This window comes from Rhinolophus sinicus, chromosome 5, assembly GCF_057876585.1.
Source record: "Rhinolophus sinicus isolate RSI-liver-muscle chromosome 5, RSI-T2T, whole genome shotgun sequence".
NCBI classification, from domain to species: Eukaryota; Metazoa; Chordata; class Mammalia; order Chiroptera; family Rhinolophidae; genus Rhinolophus; species Rhinolophus sinicus.
In genome coordinates this window covers 72,566,252-72,580,194 of record NC_142505.1, presented here as the reverse complement: position 1 = coordinate 72,580,194, position 13,943 = coordinate 72,566,252, and the positions used below count along the sequence as shown (strand labels likewise).

Below are 13,943 nucleotides of genomic sequence, written 5' to 3'. Positions count from 1 at the left end.
GAATAGTTCACTCAACTGTAAGTTTTGGATGTACCTGGTATCAAAGGCTCTGTGGTAACATTAATAGAACACAACTTAAGTTTTTGTCTCAAACATCTAGGAGCATACCTGGACCACCTGAGCTTGTTTTATCTTAGAAATGCAATATAGGTCTGGTTTGGATCTCTTGATGGAAATTTTTTTAGTGAAAATACTCAAATTGCACCTAAAATGTCCTTTAATCACAGCTTTTGGCTCAGGAGCCACTTCTTGATTTTGATTGCAGAAATTTATCAGCCCTTTAAGGAAAGCAGTGACAAGCTTCTACAGGCAAGTTTAATGTGTGACATGTTACTGTCAGTAAGGGAAAAGAAATGGAGATTTTGAATCAAGTTAGTTTTTAGGTTTGATTTAAACACAGAACACAAATTCTGACCGTATTTACTTACAGTTAAAATTAGAGGAAAACAGGGTATTGTAGTGCAAAAAAATGGTCTTTGGAATCAAATCAGATGTGGGTTTAAATCTCAGCCTTTCCAATTGTGATTTAACCATTTTGATCTTGTTTATCTGTAAAATGGAGATAATGTTATTTCATAATGTTGTGGGGATTAAGCAAGATAATGTATGTGTACCGGTTTTTTGGGCCTGCTATAATAAAGTACCTCAAAGTGAGTGGCTTAAACAACAGAAATTAAATTGTTTCACAGTTCTGGAGGCTACAACTGCAATATCAAGTTGTCTGCCAGGGTTGGTTTTTTTCTGAGGGCTCTGACAATCTGTTCCATGCCTTTCCTAGCAGCTGGTGGCCTCAGACATTCCTTGTTTGTAGATGGAGTTCTCCCTATTTCTTCATATCATCTTCCCTCTATGTGTGTCTGTGTCTGTGTCCAAAGTTTTCTTTTTTATAAGGACACAGCTATATTGGATTAGGGACAACTTTAATTGACTTCATCTCGATTATCTGCAAAGACCCTATTTCCAGATAAAATTACATTTACAGGTATGGAGGTGTATCTTTTGAGTGAGCACAGTTCACCGCAGTAGTGTACATAAAAAGGCTTAGCCTCAGTGATTTCTTCCGACCGGACATATAGGGATATTAGGAAAAGTTGTTATGAAATATGCCTGTCGTGCCATTCTAAGCTCAGATGACATTTCTTCACTCTAGTCTTTTGTGTTATTCCTCAACTATCTTGGGATCAGGAATTCATCTTTGTATCTCTTGTAAGTTTGTGTATAGTTGAATTATTGATTTAACAAGGAGTTATTTGGGAGCAAGGTGAAATTTTGAAGCTCTTCTGAAGAGAAGAGTCATATTCTTTCCCCCCACCCCCCATGTTCTTATTTTGTCTATTTTCATGTTTTGAGGCTTCTCTTTGGCATTCTTGCCTGTGTCTGACTTTATGTGTTAAGGTCAGTATGATTTGGATGTTGTCCATTAATAATAGTATTAACAATATGTATTTGTATAGACATTTATTCCCAGTGGGTTTGCATATATTGTTTTATATGGTCATCATGGTAAATCAGTAAAGACAGTAAAGAGAAAATTAACATTTCAGGTTTATAAAAATCTCCACCCGTGATACCATTAATTTAATAAAACTTTATTTGTGTTTCTCAATGACTTTATTTTTTTTATCATCATTACAGTTTCAGCATATTTTCTAAATGGTTGGTATGTTGTATGTGTGTATCCCATAACTTTATCTGCACTTTGCATAGTTCATTGAGTTGTCAGCATAATTTGTTTAATAGGTTTTTTGTTGTCATAAATACTTGCCTTAAATATTTTTCTGCAGTCTTTTACTTATTTGGATTATTTCCTTTGGGTGAAAATATTAGGAACAGAATTAATAGTTATTTTATTTTGATGGTTTGTGGTAGAGGTGTTTCTTTCCTGATTTTATGGCTTAGGAAACAGGCTGAATGAACTGGTTTGTTTAAGGTGGCATAATTTGTGATGGAGTCAGAAGACAACACACTACTACTTTGTCTGGGTGTGTGATTCTGGCTTCTGACTTTACCTGACACTACTCATGGTCTTTTTCTGCTCTCTGTTGAAGGTTTGTGTTTTATGGCTATACTTCCTGATGATAAAATCAGTTCGTAGTAGTAATATGCGGGGAAGACAGAACCAACATCGTGTCATAAGTTGATTATGGCTGAATTTGTCATAAAGCACATAACAATCGTGGGGTTTTATTGTTATTGGATAATAAAGTAGTGGTTGAGAGTTTGGGATCCAGAGTTGGATTGCCTAGATTTGAATCCTGGCTCTGCCACTACATAGGAATAATAATATAGTATCTACCTTAAGAGGATTAAAGGAGGAACAGTGCCTGGCACATAGCAAACATCAAGTAAATGTTAGTGTATTTAAAGTCATTTAGGACTTGACTAATCAGGCAAGTTTCATATTCAGTCAAGATTGCAAAATAAATTAAGTGATCACAAATTAAATTATATTAGGAATTTATGGGAAGCCTACTCAAATTGTAGTTTTCAGTACAGGCAAATAAAAGACTTGTTTTTCCATCCCATCTTGGTATCTTGGTTTTAAAGTCCAAAGCCAATTAGCTTAGAAGTCATGTGCCCCCCTCCTCCCCCATAACTTATAAACTGATATCAGGGAAAAGTGGCACCTTGGGCTTTTAAAAACATTTATTTATATAATAAGATTTAGTTTCTCATTTCCTAGTAACTAGATACGTGAAGAACTAATCACAGTATTTTTAGTAAGGGCATTCTATGAGATTTAATTTAACTTCTGTGTGAATGCAGTCTTAAAAGTTGAATGGGGACTTAACAAATCATTGAATGGAGACCAATCCAATGATACCCTTGGGCTTCATCATTATTCATTATTTTTATTTGAATGACTTCAGTCAATTCATTCAGCTTGTTCTTTTTTGTATACTTATTCTGTGCCAGGTAGATACTGATTTAGGTTTTTAGGAGGGAACATTGAGTCTGAGGGAGGAGCTCACCAAGTCTTTTTGAAGACTTGGCACTTTCAAAAAATCGTAATAATATTTGTACATCCTCTTGGAGTAAATGGTGTAGGTTGTTCTTTGTCCAAGTACCCTTGGTGCTTCTTTTGGCTACTCAGAAATATCTCAGCACATTGTAACTTTTTGTGTGGTTTATCAGGTTTGAAACTTGGTTCTACAAAACACAAAGCTGTCTTCCTCTCAGGGCAAGAGATGTGTACTGTTTGGGGTGTTAAAGGCATGAATGTGGTTTAGAGCTGAGATGGTGGCATTTGGATTGCAGATGAATTAGACATACTGTTTTTGGAGAAAAGATGCAGCCAGGGTTTCTGCATTGAACAAGTCCAAGAAGCTTGATTCATAATGTATTCTGCATGACCAGTGTCCCTTGGAGTTGTGCAGTGCACTGTTCTGGATGCAGCCTCTCTCATGTATTCTGGGAAGTATCCAAGTCAGTTGTATTGGCATTGCTAGAATCTAGCCTGTATTTTTCAGGATTATTTCATTCAAACCATTATTGTTAATTAATTGGATGTCTGTCTTTATTTGGGAAAGATGTAGAACATCACCTGCAGAAGGTGTCTTTTCCCACCCCAGTTTTATTGATATATAATTGACATATAATTGACTGACTAATAGTCTCTTGTCATTGTTAAAATTTTTTTCATAATTTTCTCTTTTTCCTGCAAATGTGTTATGATCCAAGGAGTAGGGCAAAGATATCTTTTCCTTAGGATGATTCTGTTTATTATTTCAGTTCTTAGCTCTTTATAAATCAAATTGTGTATTTTCCCAGAATGTAGATAATTACTTATATAAAACAAATATAAATTGAGAGCTACCACTGTATGAAGGGTTATGTTATGAACAATTAAGACAAAGAAGTTTAGTTGTTAATTGTTAAGCTGAAGTGTTTTTATCTAGAATTTTTTAGGTATTGCTTGCTCAAGCTAGTGAGAAAATGATACTATTTCAAAAGATTTTGATTCTTATTGATGCCCCATGTTTTGTCTTATCTAAAGTGTCAGCCCAAGACAAAGTCTACACCACTGAAGTATGAAGTTGGAGATCTCATCTGGGCAAAATTCAAGAGACGCCCATGGTGGCCCTGCAGGATTTGCTCTGATCCATTGATTAACACTCACTCAAAAATGAAAGGTAATGCTTGCAGTTTATTCTACGTGGTAAAATAGAGTTTGGAATTATAAACTTGCAGTTGCCTATAGTACAACCCAATTTTTGTTGCCTTTAGTAATAATCCATTTTTACCTTGGAGCATTTCATGAATGAGTTCCTATTAATATATTTTACTTTTTTGGATATTTTAAAGGTGTTTCATTTTACTCTATAGTTCAAAAATTGTCAATTATTCTATCTGTAGATTCTAGGAAAATGTTAGGCTTATTACCTAAAGTTTACATTGTCCAGGATCACTTTTCAGTGTATTTACGTTTTTCTACTTTAATCTTCAGGTTTATATCATTTTTGTTTTAAAGATGAAACAGGGATAAAAAATGCTTAAGTTATTTTGAATTGTAAAATCTTGATTTAGAGTATTGCCATTAGTTACTGTAGTTGGTTACTTATGTGCTTGTTCTGTTTGAATTCAGGACTCTTATCTTTGAATGGTATATGATGGAGCGGAGACTTGATCTTGAGCTCCCTTTTTCCTATTGATGTGCTTTGTAATTTTACTGTAGTTTTAATATATGTATTTTAGTTTTTGAATGGTCATATACACATAGATTTAAAAAATGAACTCATTACCTCCTTTTATCTGCCCTATTTACCCCTCCTTTCAAGGACTAACCAATTATTATTAATGTTTCTTTCTAGAGTTTCTTTATGTAAATCCACATACACATTCTCATCTCCCTACCTCTTTTAACATAAAAATAGCATATTGTATGATTGTTCTACAGTTGCTTTTTTGACTTCTTGGGGATTTTTCCATGTTAGTGCATTGAAAACTTTTTTTTTTATAACTGCATGGTTTTTCACTTTTTGAATACACTATATTTTACATAACCATTTCCCTGCTGATGGATGTTTAAGTTGTTTCTAATCTTGTGTTGTAAAGACAATTACATACATCTATATATATACAAATGTGTATATATGTATATACATACATACATGTATTTGTGTGTACACACAATGATGTGAAGAATAACTGTGTGTTTTATATATACATGTGTCCACTTATCTGGGGGATGATTTACCAAAAATGGGTTTGCTGGATTTGATTTTATATTTTGAATATTGAATATTGAGTTGCCCAAAGACCTTTATCGCTCTGATTTTTTTGTTTGTTTTGTTTTTTCCCCCCCTTCTGCCTCCCCCCGCCCAGTCCGGTTCAAGCCGTTGTTTCTCAGTCTAGTTGTGTAGGACACCGCTCCCTGGCCCATGCTGGTGTTATGAGCCTTGTGCTCCCCCGGCTGAGGCAGTCGGTCGCCAGTTGTCGGTTGGCCGCTCACAGCAGCTCACGGCATCTCTCGCTGGCTGGCGGCCACTCACCCAGTCCAGCTCAAGGGAGAGCCATTGTTCACAGTCTTAGCTATAGAGGGCGCAGCTCTCTGGCCCATGTGGGAATCGAACCAGTGACCTCAGCATTAGGAGCACGGCGCTCCAACCACCTTAACCTCTGGGCCGGCCCGACAGCTCTCTGTTTTTTAAAAAAATATCTTATTTTTTGTGGTCTGTTTGGACATTTAAATTTAGAAAATTCTTTCAGTCTCCCACGTCTTCCCTTTCTATGCCTGTGGGACTACTGGTTTCTTACTGGGCATTATATTGTTCCTCATGCGCACCAGTTGGGTCCAGGCCATTTATTTGACAAATACTAAGTACATTGTATAGGTACTGTGCTAGGTATAGGGATCCCGTAATGAGCAAAATGTCAGTCTTTCTTGCCCTCATAAATAGAATTCAGTTAAAGAGACATGACACCAGCAAATGATCAGAGAAATAGACAATTACTTAACTGTGGCCCGTGTCCAAGGAAAAATACTGGTTTACAGTCAGTGATATATAGTAGAGCTACCTAACCCTGGACTTTTGGTGCAGGGGGTATTCAGGGCCAGTTTTGCTAGTAAAATTATCTTTGATCAGAGAACTGAGAGGATGAGTAGGACTTAACTAAGGACAAAAGGAGAAGATGGTTCCAGGTACAGAAAAATATTAATTGCTCCACCTCTGAGAAGGCTGCAGCCCATAGACTGATGGAAGGTGGCACAATATGAGGCTGGGGAAGTAGATATGTGTCATTCTGCAACATCTTGCAAACTTCATTTACAAATTTGTATTTTTCCGTAAGAACAATGGGATACCATTAATGGGCTATGAGCAGAGGGTGTTGCGATCTGATCTGTGTTTTTTGTTTGTTTTTAATTAAAGTTTATTGGGGTGACAATTGTTAGTAAAGTTACATAGATTTCAGGTGTACAATTCTGTATTACATCATCTATAAATCCCATTGTGTGTTCACCACCCAGAGTCAGTTCTCCTCCCATCACCATATATTTGATCCCCTTTACCCTCTTCTCCCACCCCCACTCCCCCTTACTCTCTGGTAACCACTAAACTATTGTCTGTGTCTATGAGTTTTTGTTTCTCATTTGTTTTTCTTGTTCTTTTGTTGTTTTTAGTTTTATATCCCACATATATTAGTGAAATCATATGGTTCTCTACTTTTTCTGTCTGACTTATTTAGCATTATAATCTCAAGATTCATCTATGTTATCGCAAGGTCTGTGTTTTTTTTAAGGTTCACTCTGATTGCAATGTAGAAAATGGAATAGGAGGGACAAATAAATTAGAAGAGATAGTTAAAAGTGTCATTGTGGTGATTATGGTGAGATGAAAGTGGTGAAAATAGGAGATAAAATCTGTATGATTTGGTAATGGATGGATAATGGGGAATGAGGGAGAGTAAGATCCTAAGGTTTCTAGCTCCCCGGTTTCTGTATCTCAGGATGGCTCCCGGGTTTTTAGCTTCACCAGTGCATAACTAGTTTTGCCATTTATTGAGAGTACTCGAGTGTCTGTAACTCAGGGGTGACATCGACTTGCTTGTATTCATTGAAGTCATGTGCAGGGAGGGCGTGGACGAAATGGTCTTGGGGCAAAATATGCAGTGAGTAAGAAGGTGGCTTTGAGAAAGCCAACATTTGAGGTCTGTATGGAAGACACTGAGCTTGGGAAAGAGTCGGAAAGAGTCAGAAAGAGATGGAAAACCAGGAGAATGTGATACTGATGATGAGTGTTTTAAGAAGGAAGGTGAGGTCAATTTGGTTGAATGTTGCCTAGAGATAAATAAAATGTCCATTAGGAATAAGTAGGTGAGGATCATTGGTAACATTGTTTTTTTTGGTCGTATGACTGTGGCTGAAGTTGAATTAGACTGATTTGAGGAAATGGAGACAAAGGCAGAGAAATGGGGGTGCTACAGCAAGAGAGATGTTTGGGGTCCAGAGGATTTTTAAAAACTGGCAGGATCATGCAGTTAGTACTGATGAGAAGAGCTCTGGAGATAGGGAGAGGCTGAAGAAGGGAGTGGGGGAGGATCAAAGATGGGATCATAACATAGGATTTCTGAGAAGGGAAGACGGAGATGGGATTCACGTCGCAGTGAGGAATGGGCCCTGACGGGAGCAGGAGCAGCACCCCCTTCCAGGGTTTGTGTTAAGGGTGGCTGAGGGTGCATGTAGTGACTGGTACAACCTACTTGAGGATTCCCAACTGGCCGGTTTCTGAGTCAAGAATGTGGTCACACCAGAGAGCAATTGCCTTTACTGGCAGGAAGAGACCATGTTTTGGGGGCTAGAAAAGGTTAAAACTTTTAAATTCAAAAGAGCTTCCCAGAAAGGCTGAATTCATATAGCTTCCTACTGGAGAAATGATAAAACGTTAAAATGGATCTATTTAACCTTACAGTTCCTTATTTCATATTACTCACGTTTTCCATTTTCTCTTTGCATTTTGTACTTTTCCCTTTTGTTTTCTTTCTTTTTCCCTATAGTTTATGGAAAGCTATAGTCAGCCAACTTCTGGGAAGCTTAAGTAACACTCTTAGTTAACTTTCCATTTTTCTTTGAATGTGCTCCTTTTCCTGTTCATCTCCTTCATAACACATTCCCGGTAGAAGCACCAGTCTTGCTATTGATACTGCCCAGTAGCAGAAATTTTGGATAGCTATCAAAGTAATCCTGATTCCCACTACAATGAAATTATGACCACTATTAATGTCTGACTCTCCTGTAGCAGTATAAGTTACCAGTGTAAAAATTAAACATTATAGTGCAGTTTTTATATTATTGTGATCATGTTTGTTTTCTTAGTGAAGCAAAATATTCCAAATAAACTCAAATTTTTATAAAGGTTTTGGTTTTCACTTTTTAAAAGTCATTACTTATTATATCATATACAGTGCATATAATTTAAAAAGTCAAATGGTAAATTCTACAAGCCTTGTTAGGAAAACAATCTGCTGTCGCTCCATTGCTCCCTCTAAGCACCGGTCAACTTTACTGGCTGGATCTTTTGATATTTATCTCTGTATCTCAAAATTCCAACCTTCTGGATTATACACTTGCATTGGGTTCCACCTCCCACCCAATCTCTAACATCCTTTTGTTTTCCCCATTGTATTGTGATTTTGGTTAGGAATTCAGTGTGTACGTTGTTATATCAGTGTACACAGTACTTTGCTTGCTTTGTCCTCACCACATTTTGTTTTTCGTGGTAGGGGTGTGTGTGTGTGTGTGTGTGTTGGTGAGGGAGATGGTTTTTAATATTCTGTATATTTATAAAACTCCCCTAGTTTTTATTTTTTCATCATGATCTGATACATTGGTAATTTGTCATTTTCGTCATCTTGAAGAAATCTCACCTTATATATTCCTTCAGTGTACACTAGTTACCTTTTATGCCTGGTGAACAGCTGTCATCTTAAGGATCCGGTTCAACTCTCTAGTTAGTGTTGGATTTCATGTCTTCCTTATTTTGGGTTTACTCACTCATTTTGAATGTATGCCAAGTTCTTCAGTAGTTTCCTGAGAAAGGGAGTGGGAGGTAAATGTTTTGAGACCTTGCATTATGTAAATATATTTTTTATTCTTTTCCTACACTTGTTTGATAGTTTGGCTGGTATAAAATACTAGGCTGGAAATTTTTGCTCAGAATTTTGAAGGCATTGCTCCATTGTCTTCTAGCTTCCAGAGTTGCTATTATATTAAATTTGAGGTTATTTTGATTTTTGATCTTTTGTATTTGATTTTTGTCCCTCTCTTTTGAAAACTTGTAGACTCTTCTCTTTGTTCATATAGTTTGCAAGGCTCCATACGTTTTTGTGATTCTGTTTTCCTCCATTGTAGTGGGCACTTAATATGGGCCCTTTTGATCTACAAATTTACTTTCTTTAATTCTGGGATATTATCTTGAATTATTTCATTGATTATTTCCTTTGCTCTGTTTATCCTCTTTCTGTGTAACTCTTTATCAGATGTTGCCTCTCCTGCATTGGACTTCATAATTTTTTTCCTTTCTTCTTCTTTTTGTTTTTTTTTGGCGTTTTTGTTGTTTTGTTCTTCTTACTTCATAGAGAGTTTCCTCAACTTTGTCTTCAAACCTTTTTTGAGTTTGACATTTTTGTTATGTTTTTAATTCTCAAGAATTCCTTTTTGTTCCCTGCATCTCATTTCATTAGCGCAATATTCTTTTTTTTTGTTCTCTATTTTTTTATGTTTGAGGCTTTCCTTATATCTGTGTTCAAGAGTGAGAACTAAAGAGCCATGTGGGCAGTTCAGAATGTGTAGAGGTTGTCAACCTTTAGTTTCTTTGTAGGGTGACCCCCTCGGTCTCTTGTCAGTACCTTCTCCATTTTTTTTCTTGGCTTGGTGGTGGTACTCCTCAGAGAAGATTCTTTAGCCTCCTACCAAGAGAGTGAGAATCCGGTTTCTTGTGTTCTGGGAGCTCAGTGCAGCGAAAGAAGACTGGGTGGTGGTAGCATTCAGTTTACTCGTTCCCTACTCTGTTTTTTGGTACGGTTTTATTTCTGGATTGTGCTTGGTGTTGATCAGTCTAGAGACCTGTTTTATTCCGTCGAGTAGAAGGAGCTCTAGTCTTCTCTGGGCGAAGGGGTGAGGCATTATCTGGAGGTTTGGCTTGGAGGAGGCAATTTAGGTATCTGCCGCTGCTTGACAGCTTTCAACCAATCCTCCATTTTACTCTCCTAAACTCCAGAGGTACCAGGTGTTCCCAGTTACTTTGCCTTTAAAATGATGCATGGTGTAGTTAAAGTTGGTTCTTGGCTTTGCTCACTGATTTGGCATTCTTGGATCTATTAAGTTAGTTACTATAATACTTATCTATGTGCTTCCCGGCTTCTAAAACTGTATAGCACACTTGTAATTTACACTCAGCTGTCCTCTTGTTCTCCCTGTCCTTAATGGATTTATGTCTTGAAAGTCTCTTTACTGTAGCTTTAGTAGAGATTAACTTCATTTTGACCTGGAAATACTCTTTAACTTGAACAGACCTTCAGCCAATCTTGTTTTTAGACTTTTCTATACTTCTTCTTCTAGGGTATCCTTCACACAGCAGCAACCTGGGGATAAATCAGATTGCTTCCAACTTTTCTAAAGGCAGGCTTATCTTATCATTCAACTCTCTTAGATTTAATGCATCACCATCTGACTTCCAGCTTTCCCAGATTTTTATTGTTTCTTTTTCTATACTTTGTCTTTTGTATTTGTTCCTTTTAAAAACTGTTTTTACTGGTTTTTAGTGGGGTTTCAGAAAGGAACAAAACTAAATTTGAGTATTCAGTCTACGTTCTTTACCTTTAAAGATTTCCACTTTAAAAATATTTAATTGATTTTTTAAAAATTCTTACAATCCTTGTTCATTTGTGTCTGGCTTATTTCACTTAGCATAGTATCTTTAAGGTTTATCCATGTTGTATTATGTATTTCATTCATTTTTAAGGCTTAGTAATACTCCATTGTATGTAAGCAGTAGGTCCCCCCTTATCCTTGGTTTTGCTTTATGCAGTTTTAGTTACCTATGGTCAATTGCAGTCCAAAAATAGGAAATTTCCCCAACCACCCACATAGTCTGCGCCTGACATCCAACCATTGACATCGTTATGCGTCAGTGACCCAGGTCCCTGAAGCAAATGATCCTCCTCCTGATGGATCGACAGGTCAGTAGTAAGCCTAGCGCTGTGTCACAATGCTTGCACTGTTCACTTTGATCTTATCATCTCAAGAAGAAGGGTGAGAGTACAAGAAGATATTTTGAGAGAGAAACCACACTCACATAACTTTCATTACAGTATAATTATTCTATTTTATTATTAGTTATTGTTAATCTCTTACTATGTCTAATGTATAAATTAAACTTTGTCATAGGTATGTGTGTATAGGAAAGGACATAGTAAATATAGGGTACTGTCTGTGGTTTAGGCATCTACTGTGGGTTTTGGAATGTATCCTTCATGGATAAAGAGGAATTACTGTATACTACATTTTGTTCATTCATCTTTCAGTGGATTGTTTTAACCTTTGGTTATTGTGAATAACGCTGCTATGAACATTGGTGTTCAAATAATCTGTTTTGACTTTTTATTATATGACAAGTCTTTTTGTCTTAAATTTTTTTTTTCTTCAAATTTTGTTCTTTTAATTCTTCTTGCTATTACCTTAGTTTAGGTTCTAGTTATCTCATGTGTACACTGTTTTGATAATCTCAGGTCTAGTGAGTCTCCTCTTGTTTCCTCTTAAATATGTTATTCACAGATCAAGAAGATTTATCTTTCTAAGATGCAAAACTAAGCCTGTGGTTCCACAGTTTAAATGAGACTCCTCATTGCCAACATTGTAATAGTCTGGCTCTTACCATGGTATCCACGCTGTTTCAGGTCTGGCCACTGCTTACCGGTTTAGTTTCCCTTTCCTTTCACTTTATGATTTAGTGTTCTAAAGTACTTGTAGTTCCAGCCATTTTCGTTGGTTTTATTCATTCATGCCTTTGAGTATCTGAGCCCTCATACTGGAATTCTCCCCTTCATAAGCAGTTTACCTTTAAAAGTTCTGCCCGGGTGTCCCATTTGTCCTCCAGTTATTGTTTTCCACTTTTTAGTGTTGTTGTTATTGATATTATTATTATTATTGTTACTTTAAGTGCTGAAAGAGTAGTTTATTAGAAGAGATAATTCACTTCAAAGAAATAGAAGTGGACCCGAACAGTAGAGAATGGCTCAAGGGCTAGTGTTATTTTTTTGAAAGTGAATGTTTATGTTACTGGAATTGTCATCATTTTACCACAGTCTATTTCTGTACTTCTTACCCAACAGGCAGTGAGTTCTTTTGTCTTTTCTATACTGCTGGCACATCATAAATGTTCAATCTGTATTACTTATACAGATTTGTTGAATTTACTTATTTATGGGAGAATGATTTAATTCTCAAATGGACTTTAAGAACCTCTGTATAAGTACATATATATCTGACCAATTTTTATCCCTCATTATAAGTGGTTTCTATTGAAAGATTTAACTTACTAGGTAGAGTCTAAGGAATTCAGTTGTTTCAGTTTTTAAAAATGGAATAAACAGAAAATTTAACCAGGTTGTAATTTTATTAATAAGCTGTATTTTTATAGAAAAACAACCATTTCAACTAAAGTTTATGATAGCTACTCATAGGTACGTTTCATTTCTTGGTTTTACAGCTTTGAAATAAGCATTTATAAAGACGCTTCTATTGAAATTAACTTGACATTTTGGCTACTTTTCCAATTACTATGAAGATAGGAGTTTTGAAAGTATTCACAGCTTGTTCTAAAGTTCAGTTTATAAATCTCTCCTTCCCTTTTTCTTTCATTCTGAAGGAAATAGGCTTTTCCTGTTTTTTCAGAGAGTTGTTTACATTCTTTTTTGCCTTTTGAAACAGAATATGATTCTTGTAAGGAAATTAGATTTGAGTTAAAGTGAATTTTTATTTAAAATGATTTCCTTTTCTAGAAAAAGACAAATCATTTGTAGCCCTGACTATATTTCTTTTTTGACATTTTTTACTGATATGAAAAATGCTAAGTGTATGGGGGATACATATACTAGATAAACTTGATTATAATCTTTCCTGGATGAGATTTTTGTTTTTATTTTTGGTAATTGTATGCATAGAACTTTCAACAACCAGGAAACTGTAGAATAACTAGATTTCTTTTTGTTTTTATTGCTGTTGGGATTTCTTTTTTTCTTTTTCTTTTTTTTAAATTTCTGTATTTTGAAATAGCAAGTTCCACTTTCTCTGCAGAGCCAATGTTGTATTCTGAATTTGCCTTCTCTGAAGTTATTGGACTTACTATGTCTATAAAATGGGAATCATACTACTTGTTTCTTAGAGTTGGTTGTTTAGAAGAATCCATGCCACGCACCTAATATAGGGCCTGGCCTGGAATAGCTACTCCATAAACGTTAGTGTGTTACACATGGCATGGTGTTGAAGCGTTTCTTCCTCATTACATTTTAGCATAGTGTTTTTAGAGTTTGTGTGGTGGTTAGTTCTTGTTCATTGTTATATTTGTGGTGCTGTAGCTTATATGCCCTTTGTATTTTCTAGTAACAAGAGTGTAAGACTTTATAGACTGATGGTAAAAGGAACTTCAGCTGGTTGCTACATGAATTTGTTCTGTGATTAGCTAATCAACCTCTAACTGGTTTAGAATATATAGCTTATCAGACCAAACCATTCTTTCATAAATTTAATCATTTTCTTGCTACATTAATTGAATAGTTAAAATTTTCCTTCTATCTCACCTACTTCAGTTTCTTGTTCAGATTTTTTAGCTCGTTGACTGAATTAATTTGGTAAACAGAAGCTTGTTTGGCAACAATGGTGTGCCTGTTATCTTGATGATGAACAGTCCTGTTTTTAAAGTAATGACACTGGTTCTTCTCCTTAT

General features: G+C 35.9%; 1 protein-coding gene across 9 annotated transcripts in view; it reads left to right on the top strand.

The window, feature by feature from the left end:
• The window catches only part of NSD1 (nuclear receptor binding SET domain protein 1), a 142,719-nt gene that overhangs the window by 51,683 nt on the left and 77,093 nt on the right, over positions 1-13,943 (top strand). For all 9 annotated transcript variants that reach the window (XM_074313410.2, XM_074313415.2, XM_074313409.2 and 6 more), the window contains one exon: positions 3,998-4,133. In XM_074313410.2, coding sequence (XP_074169511.1) covers positions 3,998-4,133 — 136 coding nt within the window. The remainder of the gene's footprint in view (positions 1-3,997; positions 4,134-13,943) is intronic.